Below are 12529 nucleotides of genomic sequence, written 5' to 3' on the forward strand. Positions count from 1 at the left end.
CAGGGGATCGCAAACACCAGGAGATCAGAATGCAGCTGAACCAGAGGGCTCAGAGGCCAAAACCATGGGCCATCACACTGTCCTCTCCTCTGACGAGAAATCGGAGGAAAAATGACCTTGCTGGTCACCTCCTCACAAGATGCACCACACACGCACACACACCTGCACACACTAACATTGAACATAACTGATTTCAAGCAACGCGACATTGAAGTTGCGATCTAGAAGAGAAGACGCCTTGCATTCCCCAGATGACATTCTCCTCTGATGAGCAATCGGACTGCACCTCTAATCGCACACACTGGAACCTACATTAAACATTCAGAGACGCACACATGGAATCTATGTTCCATGGGACATCACATGCGATTATTCACAAGAGTGAATGAACTTTGAAATAATCTGAAAAATATCATATTTGTTTACAAGAGTTACAATGGTTGAAACATGAGTTGATAAATAAGTTTGGGTTTTTCCTCTAAATTGACCAAGAGGTTTTTTGCCCCTCTTACACTGGTAACCATTTTATCTTTTTTGCCTTGTAAAATCAAGTTTTTTGGTGAATGGTTGTCCACTCTTAGACTATTAATAGTATATAATCATGTCATTTTTTTTATCTTGTTTCCTGTCAAATTTCTGAAGCAAGGGGTTTTGGTGTGTGATTTTGCACGTTGAGAGAAAATAATTAAAGTTTCCACCTAGTGGAGAGATTATTTCCTTTCCACATGTATAGCATAGCTGACTGTTTACACTGTGTTTGGATTTTATATTTTATTTTTGTGTGCCTGTTCAGGCACAAATGAGGGATTGTCCAGGAATTTACATCCAAACACCTTAAACCTTTGTCCTGGTAATTATCACCTCCCCCCCAAGTCCCCTGCAAACCCCAGTTTCAGTCTAATGTAAAACACCAACTCTCCCCCCTTTGTAATTGTAAACACACTCTGCATAGCTCTTCCTCATCTCTTTGTTTAAGTCAGAAGGGCCCCACCTTAGTCTTCCTCGTCCTGATTCAGACCTTTGTTTTCTTTGTTTTCTCATGTCACATGTCTTTACTCTTGGCCACGCCTGCCATTCATGTACAATGCAGTAGCCAATCACATCCTGGAAACACTGTACCTTTGTTTGGACTGTACATAAGCCACAGCTAGAAGAGGCTGACTTCACTTCTCTGACTTAACCACCCTTGCTGTGTTTTGCAGGAAGTCCTTGCGCAAGTATTGTGTTTCACAATAAATCAGATTTAACCTTTTGAACGAATCTTGGTAAATCCTTTAAAATCCACTACAGGGTCTCACCAGCAGGTATTTCTCCTGGCCGTAGACGTAGGTGGTGCTGATGGCGTAGAACGACTTGTGTTCTTCCCTGATCTTCCTCTGTTTCTGTGGGGAGGGAGGGAGAAACATAACTCCTAAATCAGGATTATTTCACGGATGATAACGTTAAAGACTCAAAGTCTGGCTTGCTGGCCTGGTTTTGCTCTAGACAGATTTGCAGCTACCTCTGTTCTCTGCCTGCCCTAAGACACTAACTGATGTATAACGTGGGTTGACAGCTCTCACACATTTGTCATGACTCTTGAAGTGTATAAATTCTGGATCTCAAGATGTCCCTCTAGGTTAGGTAGGGGGGGGGAGTCTAGTCTGTGTTGTATTTGTACTGTATTTTGTATTGCATGTCATGTCTTTGCGCTCTCCTGTCCTGCACCCTGTCTATGTCGTCTTCATCAGCGTATGCCTTAAACCTAGTCACATTTCTAGTATGTGTAAACCATATACATGGCTAATAAAGGTAAATAAATCTTGAATCTCTTGAATCTAGTCCAGTCCCCAGGAAACTGGAGGGTCAAAAGTGCAGTAGTGAGTCAGACAGTTCTCTTTTTCTATTGCCAAGTAAACAACTCTTGGGGTGTGCACGTGCGTTTCCTTATCTTGGCGCGGCGGAGCGTCCCTCTATCACCTCTGTTTGGCACACTGCCCATTCTGCTACAGCGAGTCTGTGGTTTTCCGCTCTCTGTCTCAGACTTGTTGCTTTTTCTTGGTGTTATCTGTCTTGAACTTTCTGAGACCTTACTTGTGCCTTCACCCACACCCCTCCCATCCTTGCATGAGCAACTCCTAGTTTTATCTTAACCTGTCTTAGGCACACGCAGGCCTCTATCAATTCTATGCAGCAAAAACAAATGTTACAGATACATTTATAGCCCTATCTTCTTCATACTCCTGCTTTGGGCCTCCTTAATTAGTCTGTCAGATATTAATAGTCTAGTTATTTATAAATGCATGCGCGAGTGTGCGCCCAAAATGTCTCTTGGTCAACAGTTGGCAGCCATGGCATCAAAGTTTCACACCCACACTATGAATGCAGTGAGCGAGTTAGCGGTAGCCGGCGGAGGTGACAAAGATGATGTCATAGGGAGCCATTAGTGGCAGAGCCCCAGAATATGAACGAGGGAGGGGGAGAGAGAGAGAGAGGAAAGGGAGAGAGACAGAAAGAGAGAGATACAAAGAGAGCAAGACAGAAAGGGAAATACAGAAAGAGAGAGATATACCAAGAGACAAGGGGATACAAAGAGAGAGAGAGAGAGATACAAAGAGAGAGAGAGATACAAAGAGAGCGATACAAAGGGAGAAGGAGGGATAGAGAGAGAGAGAGAGAGAGAGAGATACAAAAGGAGAAGGAGGGATACAGAGAGAGAGAGAGAGAGATACAAAGGGAGAAGGAGGGATACAGAGAGAGAGAGAGATACAAAGAGAGAGAGAGATACAAAGAGAGAGAGCGATACAAAGGGAGAAGGAGGGATAGAGAGAGAGAGAGAGAGAGCGATACAAAGAGAGAAGGAGGGATACAGAGAGAGAGAGAGAGAGAGAGAGAGATACAAAGAGAGAAGGAGTGATACAGAGAGAGAGAGAGAGAGAGAGATACAGAAAGAAGGAGAACGTTCTCTGGTAGTGTGAGCTCACCTGCAGGTTCCTGCCCAGGAAGGCTTGCAGGAAGCCACTCTTGCCGCTGCCCCTGGCTCCCAGGATGTTGCACTGGAACACGCTGCGCTGCGTCTGCTTCTTCTGCAGGTCGATGCGCTTGTTACGCGTCACTGAGGAGGGAGGATGAGGAGTGAGGTGACGTCCGGGGGGGGGGGGGCACACACTGCTGAGCCAGCCAGTCACGTTAACACTAGGGGTCGACCCATTAATCAGTTTTGCCGATTAATCTGCACAGATAGTACTTTTAAAACTATGGTTATGGACTGAGCAGTCACGTTAACACACCACTAGGGACAGTCACTCACCTGTGATGGCTGCTGCCTGGGACTCGTGCTCACAGATGATGGAGTAGCCCAGGTAGCCCAGGTACTCCAGACAACGCTGCACGTCCAGGTATGTCGTTAACCTGGCGAGAGATACACACATCAGTGTGTGTGTGTGTGTGTGTGTGTGCGTGTGTGTGTGCGTGTCTGTGTAGGACTCACATCCACTGAGACAGGTACAGTGTTTTTGGTCATTCTGTGTGTGTGTCTGTGTGTGTGTGTGCGTGTGCGTGTGTAGGACTCACGTCCACTGGGACAGGTAGCCCTGGTAGGTGATCCAGCCCTGGTCGTTGGTGCACACTGTGTTGTTGACGTCGGGGCCCCAGGGCATGTAGGGAAAGACTTTGAACAGGTCTTTGACCTCATCTGGAGACAGGGCGCAGTCTCTGTCCTGGGACACATGGGACACCAAAAGAAATCAGACGTGCGCGCACAAACCCGCACGCACACACACACACAATTTAGCATTTATATCCTTGTGGGGTCCCTAAACGTAAACATAGCCCTAAAATGTAAACCTAACCCTAAATTGTAACCCAAGCCCTAAACCCTAACCTTTTACCCTAAAATGAACCCTAACTTAATGGGGCCAAGCAAAATGGCCCCAAAAGGACAATTTTTGTCTTGTTTTACTATCCTTGTGTGGACATCTGGGCCCCACAAGGATAGTTTTACAAGCAGACACATAAACACACACACACACACACACAGAGTGAGATGCAACAGAAGGGCACAGAAGCGCTCATTCCGGGTACTGACTTTGTCATGCTTGTCGAAGACACTCTGGAGGAAGAGGTAGGCATTGTGGTTGAGCTCTGTGGTGCAGTCAGGAGGGATCTTCATCCTGGAACAGTCAGTCACACAACAGTCAGGAATCATCTATTAACCATGACTGAGGCTACACATGCACCGAGGTCACTACTATACTCCTAGCAAAAGAGAAGGACCATAATGCAAAATTGATGTCTATAATGAGTCCTACAATTGCAGCGTTTCTCCTAAAAAGTATCCCCTCAATGCCAAGGTTCAATTCAACTGAAAGAAAAATGTATTTATCTGCTAGGCAGGTGTGTGTGTTGGCTGGGGATCCCGCACTCACAGGGGGAACAGGTAGTCCTGTGTGAGCTCCAGGTCGTCGTCATAGCCGAACCTCCGCAGGACCGTCCAGGTGGTCTCGTGTCGGCCCCTCTGGATGAAGAGCGTGTGTAGGAACAAGAACCCTGGGGGTGAAGGGGGGCGCACATTAGTGTGTGTGTGTGAGAGAGAGAGAGAGAGAGAGAGAGAGAGAGAGAGAGAGAGAGAGAGAGAGAGAGAGAGAAAGGAGGGTGATGAAAGAGAGCTGACATGAGGAGATGTTCCACCTTTGAGTGTGAGGCCGTTGTCCTGGACGCCGTCCGCCATGTTCTTTCTCACCACGTTCTTCACGTCCTCCAAGGCCTGGGGCGCCAGCGGCGTGTTGAAACACGTCCTCTGTGACACACACACACACACAACACACACACCTTGATTCTCACATACCGGGCGAGCAATTATACCTTGTGACACCCATCTGCTGCTGCACTGACGGTGCCGATCCAGTTTCTGTTAGATAAAGGACCTCTTGAAAGAGGTGCAGAACAGCAAGCGTTGCAGAATGAACTGGAGCTACATATACTGAGTCCCTCTCCAGGGTTTTCAATCCCACAACAGCACTAGATCTGCAGTGCTGGCAGGAAACCTGAACCTCGAGCGGTAGCCGACTGTGCTGTGAAGCATGAAGCAAATCAGGTTCTTTGGTGATGTTTGTGTCGGGGCTTGTAGTCAGCAGTTTTCACTAGAGAGAAGTCGTTCCATGTTCCCGACGCAACGCGGCCCGTTGTGGCACACCTGGAAGAAGTTGAGTTCTTTGTCGTTGAGGATCCCGTCGTTGTCGAGGTCCGACACTTTGAAGATGCGAGTTAGAGACTTGATGCAAGCAGGCTTCATCTGTAGGACAAAGGACAGCACACGACAGTAAGATACTAAAGAACCTTCTCTGGGCCCAGTCCCAATGTCCACTCTTACGGACTCACAGACTTTGAGGCGCGTTCCCGCTAAGTGCGTGAGGGCTTAGGGCTGTCTCATTGTCAAATCATCAAGTGCATTTCTCTCAGAGGTTTCTCTGGCAGACATTTTGAGCCCTTTATGCCCCCTTACAGTAAGTCTGCACTTCTGCAAACTTTGCCTAAGGGAATTACCCACAGTTCATATCATTGTGATGTGAAACACAGGGTTACCTGAAGAACGGCCAATAAACTAACACGGACGAACCAACCAACCCTAACGTTCACGTTACTAAACAAAATGTATTTTCAGCTGGACTTGCTTATCTGCACAAGTAGTCTTCGGTTTCAATATTTTGACATACTGTATAGGTTATCAACCCCATGGATTTCTATAATTTGATTTGTTTGAAAATACGAAGGCTATGGTTAGAAATTAGGCTACGTAGATTTCTGTTGCCATAAATCATGATTCCCCAGTTAAAAGCTGCATGACTTCAATCTCAATGCAGTGTTCTTTGAATTGAGATTTCCAACATGAATATGGAAAGAGTTGTGAACTGCAGAAAAGCCTACTTTTGGATTCATCCCAAACAAGAATCACAGGCAGTAATGTAGTGAGCTTATGACCACAAAATGAAATGATTTCAACAAGTTGAAAATAAATATTTTCGATGGTAACACAGAGGGTTGTGATAATGTAAAGGGGATTTAACTCAGCCCAAAATTAATTTACATGTAGACCTACAAGAAAAACATTACGTAAAATTTAAACCTAAAATAAAAAGTCCCAAACCCACAATAGGAAGAAATATGTTTTGGTGTCAATGTAACGTGATGTCGTTAAGTGCTGTCCCATTCTTTTTTATACCATTTGGAACCCTTGCAGTCTCTCGCACTCAACCACTTTATCAAGTGACGTCACTAAATCTGTGGGGGTTCAGGGCTTGAGGGTTTAGGGGGGACATTGGGACTGGGCCATGGTGTTGCCTGTGGTGTGGCAGGCAGGTATGCCCCCTGGGCGGGGCCGTGGTGTGGCAGGCAGGTATGCCCCCTGGGCGGGGCTGTGGTGTGGCAGGCAGGTATGCCCCCTGGGCGGGGCCGTGGTGTGGCAGGCAGGTATGCCCCCTGGGCGGGGCCGTGGTGTGGCAGGCCAGTGGTCCTCACCTCCTTCTCCTCTGGGCAGTACAGGGGTCCTGTGGGGTGGAGAACGGCCTTCTGGGCGTAGTAGAACAACTCAGAGATGTTCTTCAGGTTCTTGGCTGAGCACTGAGAAACACAGACACAGACGTCTTTATAGCCAGACAAGGGCAATATCAGGGAGAACATTTCATTTGCAGTCAGTCAGTCAGTAAACCTGTCAGTTACTCAGTACACCATTAACTTCTCTGTCTAGACTTTCAACTGGGTAAGTTAGAGATATGCTGGTTGTTGTATGAGGTTGAGTAGGATTCTCATAGCGCAGCCGGACCGACCTCTTTGGAGGTCACGGAAAACACAAAATGTCAACCCTCAAATATAAGTCACGGTGCAATGAGGACGACGGTACGTGGAACGGAGACTAACTAGGCTAAATACTGAAACAGCTCTGCAACCACATGCCCCTCGTACAGTACAGTGTAGTACAGTACACGCACGCAGACACGTATACGCCCTGAAGTCTCTCACACACCTCCAGCTCTCCTCTGTACAGTGTGCATCTGTCGCCTAGCAGCACGTCGCCACTCTGTGTGTGTGTGTGTTCTGCCACACGTCGCACCTCTCCTCCTTAATTTAGCCTGTAACTGATCCAGCCGGAGAGGCCATGACTGGGCGCTCACAAGCCTCTCAGAGAGTGACGCCAGCTTCCTCCATGGCACTCGTGGGTCTCTGCTCACGCTCAGTCCAGCAGGCAAACAGAGACATTAGGTTAGTCCAGCAGGCCAACAGAGACATTAGCTCAGTCCACCAGGCCCACAGAGACATGAGCTCAGTCCAGCAGGCCAACAGAGACATTAGGTTAGTCCAGCAGGCCAACAGAGACATTTGGTAAGTCCAGCAGGCCAACAGAGACATTAGGTTAGTCCAGCAGGCCAACAGAGACATTAGGTTAGTCCAGCAGGCCAACAGAGACATTAGGTTAGTCCAGCAGGCCAACAGAGACATGAGCTCAGTCCGGTAGGCCGGCAGAGACATTGGCTCAGACCGGTAGGCCCACAGAGACATGAGCTCAGTCCAGCAGGCCAACAGAGACATTAGGTTAGTCCAGCAGGCCAACAGAGACATTAGGTTAGTCCAGCAGGCCAACAGAGACATTAGGTTAGTCCAGCAGGCCAACAGAGACATGAGCTCAGTCCGGTAGGCCGGCAGAGACATTGGCTCAGTCCGGTAGGCCGGCAGAGACATGAGCTCGATCAGTCATTCAGTTCTAACTGGGAGTCAGGAGAAGCTGGTGGAAACCTAAGGAGCTGGCTTGCCACCCGTTTGTCCAGCAGACCACATGCTAGCAGTCTGGGCAGAGAACGGATGCATCACTTGGATTCTCAACGGTATCGATTTCACAAGCAGGGTAGAATGGCAGATCTTTGAGCTGTGTGAATGTGATCAATATGTGGTCTAGTGGCTACAATTGCTTTTGCACACATTTCTCTGGATGATTACTGCAGTAGTACATCCCCAGATAAGTCTGTGTGCCATTCCCAGGTACAGAACCTGGGAAGGCATCGTTTGAAACTTTTTGGAAAAGGGCAGGTACTTTCAAAAAATACTTGGCAGGTGATTGGATGAACCATCTGTCTATCACAGACTAACAGTCCTGTCATAACACCTGAACCACGCCCATAGATGCCAGTAGTTAAACCTCATAGGACGCTGAATGGCACAAACAGATTTATGTTGAGCCTGGCCAGACTGATCTGTATGAGAACCTGAATGCGAGCTGGTGAGGTCAGGATGGTGTGACAAGGATAAGGGTGGACAGGTGTCTCACCTCCACGCAGGTCTCGATGTCAGAGTACTGGTTCATGATTGGCAGGATGGTCTCCATGCTGCTGTGCTCCACCAGGTCTGACTTGTTCCCCACCAGTATCAGAGGCACCCTGCAGCAGACAGCAGCACGTTAGCATCCCGGCTAACGCAGCACGTTAGCATCCCGGCTAACGCAGTACGTTAACATCCGGGGATAACACAGCCGAGTACATGAAGCAAACAGCAGACGTACAGAGGTACAATAAGGCATTCAAAAGGCACACTCAATACTGTTAATAGTATTGAGTGTGCCTTTTTATTGCCTTGCTATGCCTTTGCTGTTTTTATCATGCTTATGTGTTTTTATGCACTGCTACAGGGAAGGAATTTCTACTCAGGGATTATTAAAAGTATCTATCAATCAATCCATCCATATATCCATCTATTTATCTATTCAGTCATACATATTTCCTTGAAAGAGTTATGGGGAAGGCGACCAGCCGACCGTGATCTGCTGGAGCGTATCAACTATCCGATCGTCATTCATCGCAGCAGACTAGACAGCTGGTAAAACCATCCAGGGTCAAGTGAGGTGAAGTTCTCTCTCAGCTTCATACTTCTGCTGCTGTACACACTGACATTGACCTACATCATTAACCCAGTACCAGAACGGGATCTACATCATTAACCCAGTACCAGGACGGGAGATGGAGAGGGTGGTGCCCTGCTACTTGCAACTAGGCACTAGCTAACAGCATATGACTGTTGCCTTCTGTTAGCCAACACATGATTCACATCCCCCATTCAAACTTCAATATGCAATAGCAAGTACAGATGAACATGCTTGACGCTCTGCTTGTCAGGCACTTTTCAACCCATGAAACGCAGCTACAGTAATATGGTGGGTCAAACATAATCCGTTCAGCTCCTTGCTGCTGTTACACTTCTCAAACCGGGGCAGACCTCCGGACACGACCCAGCAGCTGTACTCAGCACAGAAGCACCTTACATTCATGAGTCTAGTGGTGAGAATAAGCATGTACATATACAGTACATAGCATATATTTTATACACAATGTACATAGAGTATACTTAACTCAACTGCATCTTTGTATTCCTATAGATTTAACATCCCCATATAGATTTAACCCACCTGCAAATTATCCCATGCATATCTTTTCAGCTTTCAATTCTTGTACATGGTATATTTTGTGTTATGTTCTGTAATGTTACTTGATTTTCTTATTTACTTTTTTTACTCTATTATTAAAGTCCAGGTTAACACAGTTCAAATTTTTGTTATGAGCTTCATACACCACAGGAAAACATGTCATTAACCACCCAGCCAAATCTGAGTGATTAAAAATGTCGCTAAGTATATAAAATAAGGCTTCAAAATCGGTTAAAAATCAGCAGCATTCTCTGGTCTGAGACGGTGGGGGCGTGTCTGCTGAAGGCACCGAAGCCACACCCAATTGCGTGGAGAGGGGGTGTGGAGGGAAGAACCTGTCAAATAGTACCGTTCTCTGGTCTGCATATTGTCACACTGGCACGCCGTCTCTTTTGTGGTAGGAAGGCACAGCTTTGTGAAAACAGAGAGGAGTTGAAATTACACTTGTCTAATGAGTCAAAGCACAGATGCTTCCTCCTAACCTACCTCCTGACAAACAACACAGGTAAAACTGTAGCTACTCTATACCAACGCGCCAGTGTTACTGCCCTTAGATGCAAAATACAAGAACAGGCAACGCGGAATGTATGAGTCTGTCCCTATTTTCTCCCTGCCACCTCCGGACCCATTCCTATCCCTCCCAGGCGATCCTGTCGTCCCTTGGGATCAATGGAAAAAGTTTAGTTTAAAATGTACCTTTTAGTCACTGGCTTGAACAGCGCTGATATAGCGCGAAGAAGCGTACACTACCGGAGTTGATAATCGGGACAGACTCATCCACTCTCGTTGGCAATGTTATGTGTGAGAATAACGAGCACTCGGCTTCAACTTTCCCGCAACATATCCAACAGAACTGGAATGTTCAGCCAGTAGCCGCCGAGCACCGCTTCACTGGGAGAGGGTGCGTCTTTCTCCAGCTGCAGCTGGTCTACCTAACCATCCCCCTCGCTCCCGCCTCCCGGTCTCCCGCTGGAGAAATATATTGTTACCATTACCGGTGAACCCATACGCACATCAGGTGCCACAAATATGGCAGGAAGTTTCTGTATAGTTAACGCTTATAGTCATAATATATCATCCGTAACGTTATTTGGTGGGTGGTCGCCTGGTCGGTGCTGCTAGCTATGTTAGCTAGACTAAGGTTATATACACACTCCCATCTGCAACAAACTACATAGCTAATGTTAGCTAGAATTCCTCCTAAGATTACATATAATTCATCATAGCTGACATTACCACATAAATGTCAAGACACATATTTTGTAGATTAACGTAGCAGTGTATTTTCCTATTGCTTACGTTACCTAGCTAACGTTATAACGTTAATTAGCTATAAGCACACAAGGCAGCGGTGTCGGCACCAAAGGTTGATGCGACAGGAGGAGAATGGAGGCCGGGGAGGGAGATAGTTGGCTCCGCCGAATTCACCAGGACCAGTCGTGAGTCCGTGAAACCCCAAAGCCTCATATTATAATTGCAGAAGCTTTCGGGAGTGAAATGTTTGCTGCAGAGGCGGGCGCTAGCGGTGACAGACTCCTCTGTAACACCATGGCTCTTCAAAAATGCTAACCATTTGCTTCTCATTTCAGCTTTACTCGGGAGTTGAAAGAAGGAGACCTTATCGTCCCATTCCTGCTGGCATCCAGGAAGGATGCATTTTCGTTTAGTTTTATGCATAGGCATTGCTAATTAAGAAAAACTAGCTAATTCTAGACTGCTGGTTAAAACTAGCTAATTCTAGACTCAAGATTGAGCAGGAGAACCGAAGATTCAAATCCGTTCTAGCTTTATATAGTGTTAGGGCGGGGATATGCTAAGAACACCGCTCTACGTCAACAAGTACCATTTTAAGCCCGCCCAGAAAATCCAGAAATCAAAACTGTTCAAAAAACACAAAACTGGTCTAACTTCACAATTCAGTACTACACATGGTTCATCCCATTTTTACATGTTATCAGCAATGCATCACTAACACATAGAATGTGTTTTCAAGCAAATCTCTGATTTTGGTTAACTGGGACTTTAAGCACACTTAGGAGCTGGCAATTACATTTCACTGCATTTTGTGTATGTGGCAAATACATCTGACGACTTTCTGAGCCTGAGGCTCGCTACCAGACTTAAAAACAGGCCAGACAGACAGACACACACACACACACACACACACACACAAACAAACACACACCTGCTATCCTTGTCCGTCCTGTCATTTATGAGGGGAATCCAGTGGCTTGTCACCTAGGAGAGAGATAGAGAGAGCGAGAGAGAGAGGGGGGACACACAGATCAAACAGTGCAGCAAGGCAGAGGATGAACACACTGGCACTCTCATTCATTTGTATGACATGCAGAGTGAACTAGAGTTGACAATGGCCAGAGTGCTGTGTTACTAAATCACCACCCAGCAACATTAAACATCTACTGAGACCTTTTCTCAGTGATTCGTCTTGATTCCCACCCTGATAAAACTGAACTGACCTTCTCAATGGATTTCTTGTTGTTGACAGAGTAGACTATGCAGATGACATTTGCCTGTAACGACGAAAGGAACATTTGACTACTTTGGTAGCTACTTTTTCCTAATTTAGGACTGGTAAAGAGTTTCAGTGACGTCTAACCCACCTTCGATATTTCCTGGTACAGCTGCTCATCTGACTGCTCAGCTTCTGCAGAGACAAAACAAGTCAAAACACATTTGCAGTTTACCAGTAATGGCTCTTTACGTCATGCTGTCATGTCTCTAACTCTGTAACTGCGAGAACTCTGGTTCATTAAAGGCACTGATGAGTGGGCTGTGTGGTCAGGGGGTGTTACCTGAGTAGTCCACTATGTGTGTGGGGACTCTCTCTGGGGTGACGTCTGCAGGGATGGTGATCTCCTCAGCTCGGAGGGGAACCTGGCACACAGACACAGCGAGACGGTCTCACATGACTAGGGGCTCAAGAGGTGGACCGCTTTGTTTGGTGTTCTGCAGACCAACTGTCCATCTTAACCGTTACGTCATAAACCAGTCCGAGAGGACAGGAGGTTAGTATGCCGTAAGGGGGAACAAAATAAAAAGCAGAGGACAGACTGAAGTCTCTTG

At 46.7% G+C, this 12529-nt stretch overlaps 1 protein-coding gene across 1 annotated transcript in view; it reads right to left on the reverse strand.

The window, feature by feature from the left end:
* The window catches only part of rhot1a (ras homolog family member T1a), a 43479-nt gene that overhangs the window by 29349 nt on the left and 1601 nt on the right, over positions 1-12529 (reverse strand). The window contains exons 3-16 of the mRNA XM_084438474.1: positions 12259-12340; positions 12067-12110; positions 11923-11976; positions 11631-11683; positions 8297-8405; positions 6496-6597; positions 5174-5272; positions 4669-4777; positions 4407-4527; positions 4067-4151; positions 3553-3698; positions 3290-3390; positions 2964-3094; positions 1299-1382 (exon numbers count right to left, since the gene is read on the reverse strand). Coding sequence (XP_084294600.1) covers positions 1299-1382; positions 2964-3094; positions 3290-3390; positions 3553-3698; positions 4067-4151; positions 4407-4527; positions 4669-4777; positions 5174-5272; positions 6496-6597; positions 8297-8405; positions 11631-11683; positions 11923-11976; positions 12067-12110; positions 12259-12340 — 1320 coding nt within the window. The remainder of the gene's footprint in view (positions 1-1298; positions 1383-2963; positions 3095-3289; positions 3391-3552; positions 3699-4066; positions 4152-4406; positions 4528-4668; positions 4778-5173; positions 5273-6495; positions 6598-8296; positions 8406-11630; positions 11684-11922; positions 11977-12066; positions 12111-12258; positions 12341-12529) is intronic.

Source organism: Borostomias antarcticus, assembly GCF_949987555.1.
Source record: "Borostomias antarcticus genome assembly, chromosome: 5".
Lineage (NCBI taxonomy): Eukaryota > Metazoa > Chordata > Actinopteri > Stomiiformes > Stomiidae > Borostomias > Borostomias antarcticus.